At 55.6% G+C, this 13,996-nt stretch overlaps 1 protein-coding gene across 1 annotated transcript; it reads left to right on the top strand.

Annotated features, from left to right (window-relative positions):
* Positions 1 to 8,224: 8,224 nt before the first annotated feature.
* On the top strand, positions 8,225 to 12,943 carry Sohlh1 (spermatogenesis and oogenesis specific basic helix-loop-helix 1). The gene is made up of 8 exons (XM_051166321.1): positions 8,225 to 8,277; positions 8,532 to 8,666; positions 9,289 to 9,436; positions 10,116 to 10,240; positions 10,666 to 10,799; positions 11,364 to 11,553; positions 12,038 to 12,114; positions 12,741 to 12,943. The coding sequence occupies exons 1-8, from the start codon at positions 8,225 to 8,227 to the stop codon at positions 12,941 to 12,943; spliced, it is 1,065 nt and encodes a 354-aa protein (XP_051022278.1).
* Positions 12,944 to 13,996: the final 1,053 nt, after the last annotated feature.

Genomic DNA, 13,996 nt, shown 5'->3' with positions numbered 1-13,996 from the left:
GCAAGGTGGCATGAAGAGGCGTTGGCACAGCCCTGTGATCACTGCTGACCCATACTGTCACTACTGAGTCTCAAGGCAGAACTGTCACTCCCACCCCAAGCACTCATACAGCTACTGAGACCGGTGACGGGTGGGCTGGCTCTGACCTCCAGAGCCCTCCAGCCCCTCTGCTCCATCTAAGATCAGCTACAGGTCTCCCTTGAGAAAACCCGCCCAGAGGCCCCCTCAGGGAGCCCCTCCTCCCCTGGCCGCTTCTGTTCCTGTGTGTGTGTGTGTGTGTGTGTGTGTGTGTGTATTTGTTAAAGTGAAAATAGAATCACACCATTTCCTCCTTCCTCTTATCCCTCCCAGCTTTTTCATGTACTCCCTCACTCCTTTTCAAACTCATGGGCTCTTTAAATCATTAGTTACATAAATGCATGAAATATGACATACTGAGACTGTTTTGGTGTTGCTTGTATGTATGCTTGTATGTCAGGGCTGACCACTTGGTCTTGGATAACCAATTAGAGCGTTCATCCCTGGGGAAGACTAACTCTCCCTCTCAGCATCCTTCGTTGTCTCAGGGTGCAGCCCCATGAGCTTTCCGTCCTCGGTGAAGACATGCTTACTGGTGGTGGCATCTACTCGGGTCCTGAAGGATATTTAGCCATGTTGTGTCCTCCTCCTTTTGGGAGAGAGACCCTGTCTTACTACATTGCTAAACTGGTCTCCAACTCATGGGTTGAAGCCATGCTCCTGCCTCCGCCTCCCCCTCTCCTTCCTCCTGCTTCCACCCTGTGTTCATATGCATCGTTTGCCTGCCTGCATGTGTGTGCACCATGTATGTGCCTTGTACTTGTGGAGGCCAGAAAAGGATGTCAGGTCCACTGGGACTGGAGTTACAGACGGCTGTGAACCACCATGTGAGTGCTGGGAATCAAACGCAGGTCCTCTGGAAGAGTATCAAGTGCTCTTAACCGTTGAGCCATGTCTCCAGCCCCTCCATCTTGAACTGTTAACTATGAACACTGTCTTCCTTTCCTGAGCCAGCCAGACTCTTAAGTTCAGCACTGGGGATGCCCTGGTTCTGCCCTCATTGGGTCTCTGTAGCTCTGGATGTCCTAAGACCCCCATACTCACAGGTAGAGTTGGCTGGTGGGCTGCTCCTGGCCACTTCGAGCCCTTACACACCAGGTGCATACCAGGCTCTTGTCACACACACAGGTGTGCAGGGACACGTAGAATCTAGTGTGTTGTGTTTAAAAGTGGTGAGTTTATTTAAAAGTGGTGGTAGGAGGGAGAAGGAAGGGGGAGAGAGAGAGAGAGAGAGAGAGAGAGAGAGAGAGAGAGAGAGAGAGCAGACAGACAGACAGACAGAGAGACAGAGACAGAGACAGAGAGACAGAGGAAGAGAGAAGAAAGAGGTAATAGAGCAAGAAAGAGGGCTTGTTCTTTTATATACTCCTGGGCAGGGGCACACCTAGTGGAAAGCAGGTTGCCAGGCAGTCTGAGGCAGTATGCTAAAGGTGGTGGTGCGCGCCTTTAATCCCAGCACTTGGGAGGTAGAGGTAGGTGGATCTCTGGGTTTGAGGCCAGCCTGGTCTATGGAGTGAATCCCAGGATAGCCTGGGCTACACAGAGAAACTCTGTCTCAAAAAATAAATCAAAACAAAACAAATTTGAAAATCTTTCTACATCTCTGGGAATCAGGTCAAGAAACCTCAGGGGTACACCAAGAGACCCTCCGAGGCATGAGTCATGACAATAAACAGAGTTGCCAGGCAACATCACCGGTGGCCGAAACTAGCACTCTCAGGCACGCTGTGTTCGGACCTAGGCTACATCTACGGTTGGCACTGGAATTCTGGGGACTAGTCTGTCCTCTGCTCCCTCCTGAGTGGCTGCTGAACCCCATGCCTGCAGCATCCTGAGCTCCCTCCAGCTTCAGCTGCAGAGCTGTCTAGCTGTCACTCATGTCAGCCAGGGCTGCGTGTGGGCCCTCAAATCTTTCCCATGGGGCGTGGGCAACTCCTGCTGCCCTAGAGGGCTAGCCAGGCACGCACACTGGCTGGATGCCAGGGACAAGTTCTGTGCCTTAGTCTTCAGGCCCCAGAGGGTCCCAGGATGGCCTGGATCCAGGCTGTTCAGAACACGCAGTTCCAGGAAAGGTCCTGGCTCTGGTGGGAAGTGCACTGGAGTGGGAGAGAGGAACACACTGGGGCTAAGACAGCAATGTTGCCCAGGCCTTAATCTCAGCACTCAGGAAGCAGAGGCAGGTAGATCTTTGAGTTTGAGGCCAGCCTGGTCTATAGAGTGAGGTCCAGGATAGCCAGGACTATACACAGAAACCCTGTTTTTGTTTTTTGTTTTTTGTTTTTCCGAGACTGTCCTGGACTCGCTTTGTAGACCAGGCTGGCCTTGAACTCACAGCGATCCACCTGCCTCTGCCTCCCGAGTGCTGGGATTAAAGGCGTGCGCCACTACTGCCCGGCAGAAACCCTGTCTTGAAAGACTAAGATCTCTGGGAGTTCAAGGCTACCTTGGTCCACAAAGTGAGTGCAGAACAGCCAGGGCTACAAGGAGAAACCTTGTCTTGGGGTGTGGGGGTGGGAGAAAGACCGAAACCAAAAACCAAACCAGAACAAAAAAGACAGCAATGTCATGGCCCCTCCCTCTGTCACACAGTGGTTGTCACTTCAGGGCAGAAGAATCTTGAATCACAAACGAGGCATGACAGGAGAGGACAAAGTCCAGTGACCCTGAGATTGCTGAGGCCTGGGACCACACAGCAGGGACCTTGGGATGAGGCAGAGAGGGAAGTAAGATTATGAGGCTAGGGTAGAGAGTTGCTAGCGGAAGGGCCAAGCGCTCTTCTCTAGACCTCTACTTTTCAGCCATGAGGTCTGGATGTGTCAGCAGCATCAGTGCGGGGCTGGGGGGTATGAAGTGGCGGATACCGTGAGACTCCAAGTCTCCCGAGAAAAGTCTGTGGCTGGCACTCCCAGCACCTATAAAACAGAGATGCATCCAAGGCAGGGCTGCTCCACTCTACCTACCTGTGAGTCCTGGCTGGTACAGGAATCTGCCTGCAGGACTCCCAGCTCCCCGCTCCTCAACCTCTGCTGAGGCCACTGCGCACTGCCAGCCTGGGTATCAGGCAAAGCTCACCTCCCGCTCCCTCCCCGCCCTCCTCATGTTGCCTCTCTGACACCAGCTGCAGTCCTAGCAGTAGCTCCACCTGCAGGTCTTAGAGCAAATCTGCAGGGACAGAGGCCAGGCTCAGATGGGGGTGGGACGAAGGTTTTGTAGACAGTGCCAGGTGGAAGATGTTGAAGTCTATGCTGCAAGGACACAGCGGTCCTGCTTGGACTAGATTACACAGTGAATTGTGACACCAAGTCACGGAGATATGTGGCAGAGGGTCCCAGAACAGCAAGGTCACAGAAACCAGAGAGGCCTCCTGGGGTTATTCTGCCAGACTGGTACCACTTGATGGACTCCAGAGAAGCCAGGGGAGGCCGGGTGCTGCTTACCTCCCAAGGACACTGCCCGCTTTCAGTGCTTTTGCTCCCGGCCCCACCACTGCCTCCCTGGCACCCCTAGGTGTGTGCTCCTGGCCCTTGAAGCCTCAGGTACATCCTGTATCTTTACCCAGAATGGTCCTCAAGACCAGCTCCACCTCTCAGGGGAAACTGAGTGCCCCATCAGTAGCAACATATCTTGCTTGCCTTTCAGTGTACTCGGCCTCAGAAAAGCAGAGACTGACAGGAAAAGGGGCCAGGAAGGGAGCAGGGAGGACCAGGACCAAGGCCACTGCCATCATCAATGTGCTACTGTTGACCCTGGGCTCCTTCATTAGTGTTGCATGCATGCAGGCACTTGGCTAGGTAGGAGCGATGTGTTCCTGCTGTCTAGAAGGGTTGGCTGCCAGGTAAGGGAAGCCGTCCCTCAGGAGCGATGTGTTCCTGCTGTCTAGAAGGGTTGGCTGCCAGGTAAGGGAAGCCGTCCCTCACAGTGATCCATAGTCAGTAGCTGCAAAGAAGTGACTGACAGAAAACTACCACTGACTACAGCCTTGTACAACCCTTCCACCCTTTCCCAGTGGCTCTGCTTGGGAGGGGCTGTCCTTCTGTGAGGCGCACTTCTGGTCCCAGTGCTGCCACTCTCATATGGACATACCTTGTGTGTCCCTCCCCACGCCTGCACACTCTGCTCCTCACCTTACTCTCACCTCCAAATATCTGGACAGTCCCTGAGTTCCGGACTTAGAAATGGCTGTGTTTCAGCCACCACCGCCTCTAACACACCCCCTGTGGTGCCAGCAAGCTGGTCCAAAGAAATGCTTCTCCCCAAGATTGGCTGCAGAGGGTCCTGGGGATGAGAGGCCTGGTACAGGGGATTGGAGAGGGTGTCCTGGCTGGTGAGCCACCAGGAGACCCAGGGACTTCCCACGGGGGGCGCTAACTCCTGTGGGGTAGAGCGCCCATCCTTGGGAGTGCATCAGCCATCAAACTCCAGAAGGCTGGGTTGGGGAAGCCCTCCACGGTGCCTCTCAGCAGATGCTTCCCCAGCTGTGTGCCCAGTCGGCAAGGGGCATTTGGATTTGGTGGTGAGGCACAGGAGTCAGAACCCACAATCACCTCTTTCTTCACTTTTCTCCAAACACTTAGTATTTTTTCCAAGATTGGGTGGGTGGGGGGCTGGAAGAGGGTGGCAGCAGCACCAACAACAAACGCGTCGTGGTCCAGGTGCCTGTCCCCATGCACCCCTGCTGGCTGTACTCTCACAGCGTTGGTGTCTGGTCCAAGCTGGGGTATAAAAGTGTGTCAAGGGTCTGTCTTGATTCTAAGTCCCATGCACATCTTTGCTGGGGACCGTTATTTCATCACTGGAGTTTGAAAAGCCTCCTTACCTGGAAACCCAGAAAAGAAACCCTTAACAGCTAGAAATTCCAATTGTGCCCCAGAGGCATGTGGCCTTTGTTGGGTGACTTGGCTTATATGGGACACTGGGGATGGGGAGGACTTCTACATTTAAAGTGGGCAAGCATCAATAGCACCACACTGATACTGTGTCCTGCCAGCTTTCCCTTCTTTCTTGCCTTCCAACAGCGCTCAGTTGGGTGGAGGCCTGCACCTCAATTCCCCAGTGCCCAGGGCACCACTACCAGGAACCTGCCAGGCTGAAGTTCTGTCTAGACCCCAGGTAGCACAGTGACCTCTGCCCAGCCCTCAGTCCCATGAGCACCTCTCAGCAGGTAGTGGAGTGGGTATGACAGCAGCCTCAGGTGCTACAGCCCAGTGATGCAAGGTAAGACTGTGTCAGGTGAGCTACTCACAAGACACCATGAAACCCTAACCATGGGCCTTTCGGGCCCCAAGAGCCTTTGCTGTCTAGTGTTTTGAAGAACCCTCACCAAGCCAGCACTGCGTCAATGAGAGGTGGGGGGGGGGGGGCACATAGAAGAGGGGGAGGGGCTAAGCTGACTTCCATTCATGCTTTCTTCCAGGCCTAGCCCACTAACCCAGTCTCTCGCTGGGAGCCCAGGTCCGTATACTAGAGGGATCACAGTATGCTGGCCACTGATTCTACACCCTTCAGGTCTCTCCAAAGGTCCTGTCTCAGTGTTCTGTTGCTGTGAAGAGACACCACGACCAAGTCAACTTTTATAGAAGAAGGCGTTCAATCAGGGTTCGCTTACAGTGTCAAAGGTTTAGTATATTATCATGGGAGGGCATGACAGCAGGCAGCCAGGCACAGTGCTGGAGAAGCAGCTGAGAGCTCTGCACAGGCACCCCTGGGCAGCAGGAGGAGAGAGCCACTGGGCCTGCCTTGGGCTTTTGAAGCCTCAAAACCCACTCCCAGTGACACACTTCTTCTAACAAGGCCACACCTTCAGCAAGGCCACGCCTCCTAATCCCTCTTAAATAGTGCCACTCCCTGATGACTAAGCCTTCAAATATAGGAACCCACAGGGGCCATTCTTACTCAACCCACCAGGGGCCACTTGTCAGTCTGCAGGAGGAGAGGCTCCAACAGATGCTTTGGAGGCAGGAGTGCAATTGGTTCTGCAGAGGTCTGGGGTGCATCACAGTCCCCGGAAGGGATGCAGCCTGTGATCCACCCGAGAGAAGGGTCCAACCTCTCTTTCTTATGCCTCACCTCCATCTGCCCAATGGCCAGCTGACCCTCTTGCAGGTTTCCCCACCAGGAGGACCCAGATCATCACTCAGGGACACGCTACCTGCATCTACGTCGTCACCATCTGACTAGAGGCCAAGAGGGAAGTGACCAAGCTGGGTGACACTTTGGAGGGTCACCTATGAATGACTATCTGGCCACCCACATTCTGCCCTGGAAGATTCAAGTCCCAGGGTGCTGGCTGCCTGCACTCTCTAGCCTAAGAGGCAAGAGAGGCACTGCGATGCCCTATTGGGTCCTGCTGGGCCAGTTCCCTGCTCCTCCCTCAGCGGAAGCTGAGAACTCCGCCCCCAGAGTTTTCAGAACTCAGTGTCCCCAAGCACTTCTGGTTTCATTTCACAGGCCCCACTCAAACCAAAATCCATGTGTCTCTGCCTGGAATGGGAGCCCCAAGCACTGTAGCTGCCTCATCTGCCTGCCTTAGCCCTGAACCCCCACGGCAAAGAGTAACCGTGCCTCGCCGCTACCCTTGCTCCACATCCCATGCCAGCTTCCACGCCTTTTCTTTCTTTTCTTTTCTTTTCTTTTCTTTTTTTTTTTTTTTTAAGATTTATTTATCTATCATGCATCCAGTGCTCTGCCTGCATGTACACCTGCTGGCCAGAAGAGGGCACCAGATCTCATTATAGATGGTTGTAAGCCACCATGTGGTTGCTGGGAATTGAACTCATGACCTCTGGAAGATCAGACAGTGCTCTTTAAACTCTGAGCCATCTCTCCCGCCCCTCTGTGCCTTTTCTTAGTCCGAGGTGGCCTGAGCCTGTGAGCCCATGTCAGCAGCACCCCCGGCTCTCCTCACCATCCTGGTACCTGGGCAGAGCAAGTATAAAGAGAGGGACAAGACTGTTCCTCTTACAATTCGTAAGCTTCACCTTGCTCCAGCTGATCACCAGCCCCATCACCTATGGCTCCACCCAGGACCCCCAACTGGAAGCAGAGGCAGAGGCAAGAGGCCCCATTCCTCTGTGGTGCTACCTGCCCATTTTTTGCAGGTCCCCAGGAGAGTCGCAGTGATCTGCATCACCTATCCCCAGGAGAAGTCCCTCCTGAATGTCTGCATCCCTAGCACCCATCTCTCACCATTACGTGTCTCTCCGGGCCTCTCCCTGTTTTCCCTTTCCTCCTTCCTGAACTCGTCACCCACCCAAGGAATATTTGCCGAAGGACTCCTGTCGGCCAGGGCTGAGCTTTTAAGGGCAGGTTCCAGATGGGGGTTCCCCAAACCTTAGTACCGGCCCAGACCAGGAATGCAGGTGGCTAGCATGTCAGGCTGTAGGCGCAGGACCGGGGGCTCACGTGGCTCTAATGACTGCCGCTCTGCTGTTGGCTGAAGAGTGGAGCTGAGTCTGGGGAGGTCAGGTGCTGCCTGGCTCTGATGATTCTGTTGGGCAGGTGAAAGTCCGCACTTGGGAAGACCACCTGCTAGAAGGAACACTCTGGAACGGCACTGGACACCCTGCAGTCCTCCTGAGACTGGCCAGGGCCCCACAGGATGCACCTTCACAGTGGACCAGCCTTCCTCTCCCAACTAGGTTGTGAGCTTCTTGAGGGCGAGGCTGGATTCCAAAAACTAGCCCTGGTGGCCACTCCAAAGAGCTGTAGGGACAGAGTCACCTCGAGTGGGAAGGAACCAAGGCTTGGCAAAAGCGCAAGCGGAGGGTTGGGGACCTGGCTGGCCACATCCCCAGAAATCCGCTAGAGGAGTGGTGAGTCCAACCAAGCTGCTACTTTCTGGCAAAGGGCCCAGAAACAGCTGCAAGCCGTCACGTGGGCTGTAGTCAAGTCACGTGTCCTGAAGGCCTCCACGTGAGGCAGTGTGTGAAGCACGAGGAGGGGCGGGGCTAGCCCCTGCACGAGGTGGGCAGGCGTGGCGGGTGGGAGTGGCGAGACGCTTGCGTGAGAGTGGACGGCCGGCCGGGTGCTGGTTGGATGCAGAGCTCCTGGAGCTAGGCAGAGTGTGGGTGAGAGGGCGGGCTGGCGGGCAGAGCTAGGGGCTATCTGTGGCATCGGCTTGTCGCCTCCTTCCTCCAACTTCGTGCCAATGGCGTCCAGCAGCCGAGAGGATTACGGAGCCTATGGCTTTACGGGATGCAGGTAAAATATGGGTTGACGGGCTCTGAGACAGTCAGGCCTTTGCCCAGGGGCTACTTCCTGTATTTACCAAACCTGGCACATCAGGGCAGAGCTTCTCACCCTGGAGTGGAGGGGGTGGAGGAGGGGGTCATGAGCTGGCCAAGTGGCATTCCTCTCCTTTACAGACACCTACCCCCAAATACCCTAGTTCTCCCAGGTGGGGCACTGGTGGCTTTTGAGGAGTTCACAGGTGTTCTTGCCTCTCTTCTCCGTAGCAAGACGGCTCAGCCCGAGACTCGGGGCGCCTTGCAGATTGCCTCACAGGGTTCAGGCCTCCGCAGAGCTCGTGCGGCTGCTGCAGATTGGGGTCCTTGCCTTCGGAGAAACGTGATCAGCGAGAGAGAACGCAGGTGCGGGCAGCCTCGGTGGGCAGTACGACGAAGGCGGGGGGGGGGGGGGGAAGCGGCGCGAGGAGTTTAGGTCTTTGGTTTAAATCAGGTACCCAGCTGGAGCAATCAGGATTAAAAACCAGATCGCCACGTGAACTCAGCCTTGTGGAGGAGGCCAGAGGTGGCACGCTGCTGCTACCCTGTTTGGAAGCTCTGGTGTATTCACGCTTCTCAAGAGTCTAGACTTAGGGGGCTGGAGAGATGGCTCAGAGGTTAAGAGCACTGCCTGTTCTTCCAAAGGTTCTGAGTTCAATTCCCAGCAACCACATGGTGGCTCACAACCATCTGGTGCCCTCTTCTGACCTGCAGGTGTACATGTGGGCAGAACGCTGTATTCATAATAAATAAATAAATCTTAAAAAAAAAAAAAAAAAAAAAGAGTCTAAACTAGGATTCAGCCTTTCACATGCCTGAACAGAGCAGCTTCAGGCCTGTGCCCTCAGCCCAGAGTTACTGCGTGTCTTGTGGGACCCACGAGCCTGCAGGGCTGAGCCTGCTTGCTGTTCAGGAGGCCCCAGGGGCTGCTCAGTTGTGGCTTCCCGAGGCTCATTTCCCGGCTTCCTTTTTGCTTGTCTGGATGCAGGAGACGGATCTCCTTGAGCTGTGAGCGCTTGCGGGCTCTCCTGCCCCAGTTTGACGGCCGGCGGGACGACATGGCCACGGTCCTGGAGATGGCTGTGTACTTCCTCCAGCTTGCTCACAGCATGGATTCTGGTTGGGATCAGCTCTCGGCGAGTTGTAAGCAGGTGGGCCTCGCCAGGCCTGTGCAGTGTATACCCTTGTGTAGGGTCAGCATGTCCCTTATCTCCTTGGGCCCCAGCCTTCAGCCCAAGGTGGCTACGCGTTCTGCACCCTCAAGTTACAGTCAACCGGTATTGGTTGCTATTCTGAGAGGGGCAAGTGTCCACTATCTCTTCCCGATACTATTGATTGATCAGTTGCCCATACCTGATGTCAATGTGTGGGTGTTTCAGGGTCTCCGTATGCCCAGTTCTGGCCAAGAACACTTACACTCCTTTACTGTTTGATCCCAAGACTGCTGCCCACCCTCCCCCCTACCCCCCCCCCCCCCCCTACCCCCCACCCCCACCCTCCCACCCCCCAGTCTCGTACATTCGTTGCGCCTGCAGGTGAGGAGAGCTCTGTTCTGATGGCTTGAGGCTCTGTGGCCAAGTCTCTAGGTGGATACAGCCTGACTCAAGAGCAGGGGCTGTTTGAAGACTTAAGCTTCAGCCTCCCCCCCCCCCCCCAACCCCCACACATACCATTTCTGTGTGCTGCGCAAAGGCCAAACTCAAGAGCATCCCTGGGCATCTGACCTGGGGGGCCGGCTTGATGGCAGCAGCTCTTTATCCCCACTGTTCCCCATTCTGAGTTTCTGGCTCGTTTGTGTGTGTGTTTACACTTCAGGTTTCTCAGCCTTCCCAGGAGATGTGGCACATGTGGCAGGGTGATGTTCTGCAGGTGACCCTGGCAAATCAGATGGCAGACAGCAAGCCAGACTCCGGGACAGCAAAAGCATCTGGCATGGCTTGGTTGGTGTCCCTGCGGCCCATCCTTGGGCCCTGGGCTCGCTCTGAACAGTGGTGTTTAGCTGCATAATAGTACCTAGCCCATCACAAACATGCTCAAGGGTCTTTAAGATGGTCCTTTGAGAGCCAGGCGTGGTGGCGCAGGCCTTTAATCTCAGTACTTGGGAGGCAGAGGCAGGTGGATCTCTGTGAGTTCAAGGCCAGCCTGGTCTACAAAGCAAGTCCAGGACAGCCAAGGCTACACAGACCCTGTCTCGAAAAACAAAACAAACAAAAACGATGGTCCTTTGAGAGCCTGCTGTGACAGTACAGTCAGTGCACAGGGTGATCTTGTCAGCATTCTTGGGGCACTGGGAAGAATGAGGGTTACTTGGCTTTTCTCCTGTTCTATGGGGCTCTGAACTCTTTAATGTCATATACCTTTTCAGGGTTCAGAGCCCCCCATGCTGTGGGATGCTGGCTATAGATCAGAGCCAAGCCACGGGGAGAGTGTCGGAACTACAGGAGAGACCGTCCTTCTGCCCTGGTAAGCTCCAGAGCACGTTGTCACTCAGTGCCCCAGGTGACCTGTGACCCTGAAGTCGCTGGCGCTGTTGCTGAAGGGGCCTGCCTTTCCCATGCCCAGAGTCTCAGCTCTGTCTGTGCTGAAATTGGGGTGACTCTGAGGTCCCAGATATGCCTCCAGTGTGTGGGGTCTTGCTCCCCGCTGCCAAGCCCTGGTCAGTAGGAACCAGTGAGTCACCAGGTGAGGAGCCTCTCGTGCCAGTTTGCACCAGGCTTTCCTGGCTGTTTTGTCTCACGTCCTGTATATTCACCATGTCTAGAAGTCTCGGCTGGCTGGGCGGGGCTTCTAAGCAGCCACATGTGTAGGGGTCATGGGTTAGGTATCCTGTCTCAAGGTCACAGGAGCAGTGCAGAGGGGAACTCCTGATTTGAGCCCATGCGAGATGTCCCAAGGCCTAGGGATCCCCTTCTCCAGGAACCTGCCCTGACCCAAGGTTGGACACCTGGTTTTGGACACTGCCCTGCTTGGTCACCTGTTATGTACTTCTGGCTTTCAGCCGTGCACACCGTAGGATAGTCCCTGGCCTAAACCACGCGGGCTAACCTTTCTTCTCCCTGTTAGAGCCTTCCTCCAGCTTGGGTCCTGGGCTCTCGCCCTGGCTTCATCACTCATGGCAGTCAGCCACCCCCCAGCCCAGCGACACTGCACTTGGTGGGCTGCACCAGGTGGAATCCCTGGCTAGGGACACTGAATCTCCCGACATGCTGGTTGAGGAGCCCAACTTGGCCTTGACATCTGTGCCTGACGCCAGGTGGGTGTTTCCGAGTATGTGTGTCAGTGGCAGCCGTTGCTTGCCTGCCTTCAGCACAGCGCTGGTCTGTGCCTTTCTTTACTTCTGGAAGCTTCTGTCCCCGACTTTTACAACATTGAGAGGAGGCCCAGGCAACAGGCCCAAGCCAGACTTACCATGTGGCTTTCTGATAAGTGTTTCTAAAACATTTTTGTCTCCTAATTGTCTTTTGTTTGGGCTGATGGTAGAATAATTTTGTGTTTGGGGAGCACACACCAGCTGGGGTGTGGGAGGCAAATGGAGGGATGAGAGGCTGTGGCTGGAGAAGCCAGCACGGATTTCTGTTCATCAGAGCCCTGTGGCTGTGGCCTGTGCCCGGTGGCTGTGATTTCTACACGTGGTCCTGTTGGGGTGAGCCTCTGTGGGATCCACTGGCCTGCGTTTCTGTTGAGTTTTCTGGCGTTTAGGTGCACCTGTGGCCACTAGGGGATCTTTTCCTCTCCAGGTTCACTACAGGGACAGGATCTGACATGGTAGATGGAACATCCTTCCTGCTGACCACCAGTCCTGATTGGTGGTTGGGTGAGTGGGGTTGTGAGCCCAGGCAGCCTTTCCCCACACGGGTCCTGGCTCTGGGACCTGTGTCCACCCTGACAGGACCAGGGAGACTGTACCTTAGGCCCAGCTTGCACTCTGCCCTGAGGTCCTCCAGCTTCTCTCCTCTCCTTGTCTGGTGATGGTCAAAATGACTGGCCACGTGTGGCAGTGTGAGCACGCGATACAGAAATGGCTTTATGAGTCTTGGATGGTTTCAGCTTTGTTCCCAGGTCACCCTCACTGTGGCACCGGGACAGCTGGGAGACAAGTCGTATGTTCTGTCTCCACAACCTTTAGGGTCCAGGGTTGAGGGAACTCTGCTGTGGCTCTCCTAGGCCACGAGAGTAGGGCCACCAGGGTTGAGGGAACTCTGCTGTGGCTCTCCTAGGCCACGAGAGTGGGGCCACCAGGGTTGAGGTCATCGTACCTCACTGGGAGGAGAGAGATGGGGTTTGTGTTCCCTTCCTGCAGGGGGACAGAGTGCTTTCAGGATGGGCTAGGTGCTAGTCGCATAGGAGCCCCCCCCCCCCCCCGCCATGGCCGGCCTGCTGACAGCGCCCGCCATGCGAGCCTGCCTTACTGACGATGCTCCTTTTTCCTTTTTCTTCCAGGGTCGGTGGAAGGCAGAGGAGGCCCAGCTCTTGCCAGAAGCAGCCCAATGGATGGGGTAGAGCCACGCTTCGTGGGGGACCCCGAGCCCTGCCCCCAGGAGCCCCAGGCTGGTTCCCCAGAGATGTGGGGCTTGGATTTTGGCAGCCCTGGTCTGGCCCTGAAGGATGAAGCAGACAGCATCTTCCCCGACTTTTTCCCCTGATGGTTTAGTTGTGTCATTTTGGTGGAAGCAGGGCAGCGCGGAGCACGTGACTAGCCTGTGCCCCTGTCCCGTGCGTGCCTGGGTGTTGTATTTTTGGGTTTGGTTTACAGCTGCAGCCTAATTTGAGGTAGGCTGGCAGGGCTGTGAGTGGAGTTTGTATTAAAAGAGAGAAGTGGTTTCTCTGGCAGACGCAAATTTCTCTGGCTTTTGAGTAATTAATCCAATTCACTGGGCACATTGCTCCAACTCCACTTCAGAGCACAGACAGCTGCCTGGATCTTTCCCAAGAGGTTCTCAGCTTGTGGGATCCCTAAGTAACCTAGTTCTGCGCCCTGCTTCCAGAGGGGCGCTGGAGACTAGGTGACCTCCTCCTCATTCCTGGGGGCAGCTACTTGGATTGGGTGGGGCCTTTCTGGGAGACCCATGTCCTGAGGGACAGTCTGGCTCCCCTTGTACTGCCGGGCACCCCTGTATCTGGCTGTACATGGGCTCCTGGGGACCCTCAGGGTCTGGCCCACACCCCTGCACTCCCGGCTTCTGGGCAGACTGAAGAGGAGTGTTGATGTTTCGCTGTGCTGAGCCGGCTGGGGGCTTGTCCTGCTGTCAACATCTGGAGACAGCCCAAGGTCCCTGGGACTGCCTCCCCCATGTCCCCCCCAGTTCTGGGACTAGAGCATCCCCACCTGACTCTTCCAAGAACCTTGCGTGTGAGATCAGAGCTCCCATCGGGCCTCCTCCACAGCCAGTGGAATGTTCCATTCACTCCCATGAGTCACTGCAGACAAAAGCTTGGGAGCAGGTAGCGTGGGATGAAGCACTTGGGGGCTGTGAGCACTGAGATCATCACGCATCCCAGGAGCTGAGAGGGGCACGTGGGGGTCCAGGAGGGCCTAGGCACTGTACCGCTGTGGTCCGGGTGGGTGCTGAGCAGAGCTGTCCACCCCCACCCCCGGGGCCTCGCCACCATGGTTTACAGGACTGAAGACCTTGGTCGGAGGAAGGAAGTACCCTCCAGGTTCCTGGCTGCCAGCGTGCCAAACCCACACTAGATCC

The sequence above is a fragment of the Acomys russatus genome, chromosome 24 (genome assembly GCF_903995435.1).
Source record: "Acomys russatus chromosome 24, mAcoRus1.1, whole genome shotgun sequence".
NCBI classification, from domain to species: Eukaryota; Metazoa; Chordata; class Mammalia; order Rodentia; family Muridae; genus Acomys; species Acomys russatus.
The sequence above is the reverse complement of the archived record's forward strand: the minus strand, read 5'-3'. Positions and strand labels throughout refer to the sequence as shown.

Bases quoted from the DNA above. Each gene is read 5' to 3' on its own strand.
- Sohlh1 (XM_051166321.1), top strand. From the start codon at position 8,225: ATGGCGTCCAGCAGCCGAGAGGATTACGGAGCCTATGGCTTTACGGGA. The intron at 9,437-10,115 runs GCGAGTTGTAAG...TTTACACTTCAG, and splicing joins CTGGTTGGGATCAGCTCTCG to GTTTCTCAGCCTTCCCAGGA. The intron at 12,115-12,740 runs GTGAGTGGGGTT...TTTTTCTTCCAG, and splicing joins CAGTCCTGATTGGTGGTTGG to GGTCGGTGGAAGGCAGAGGA.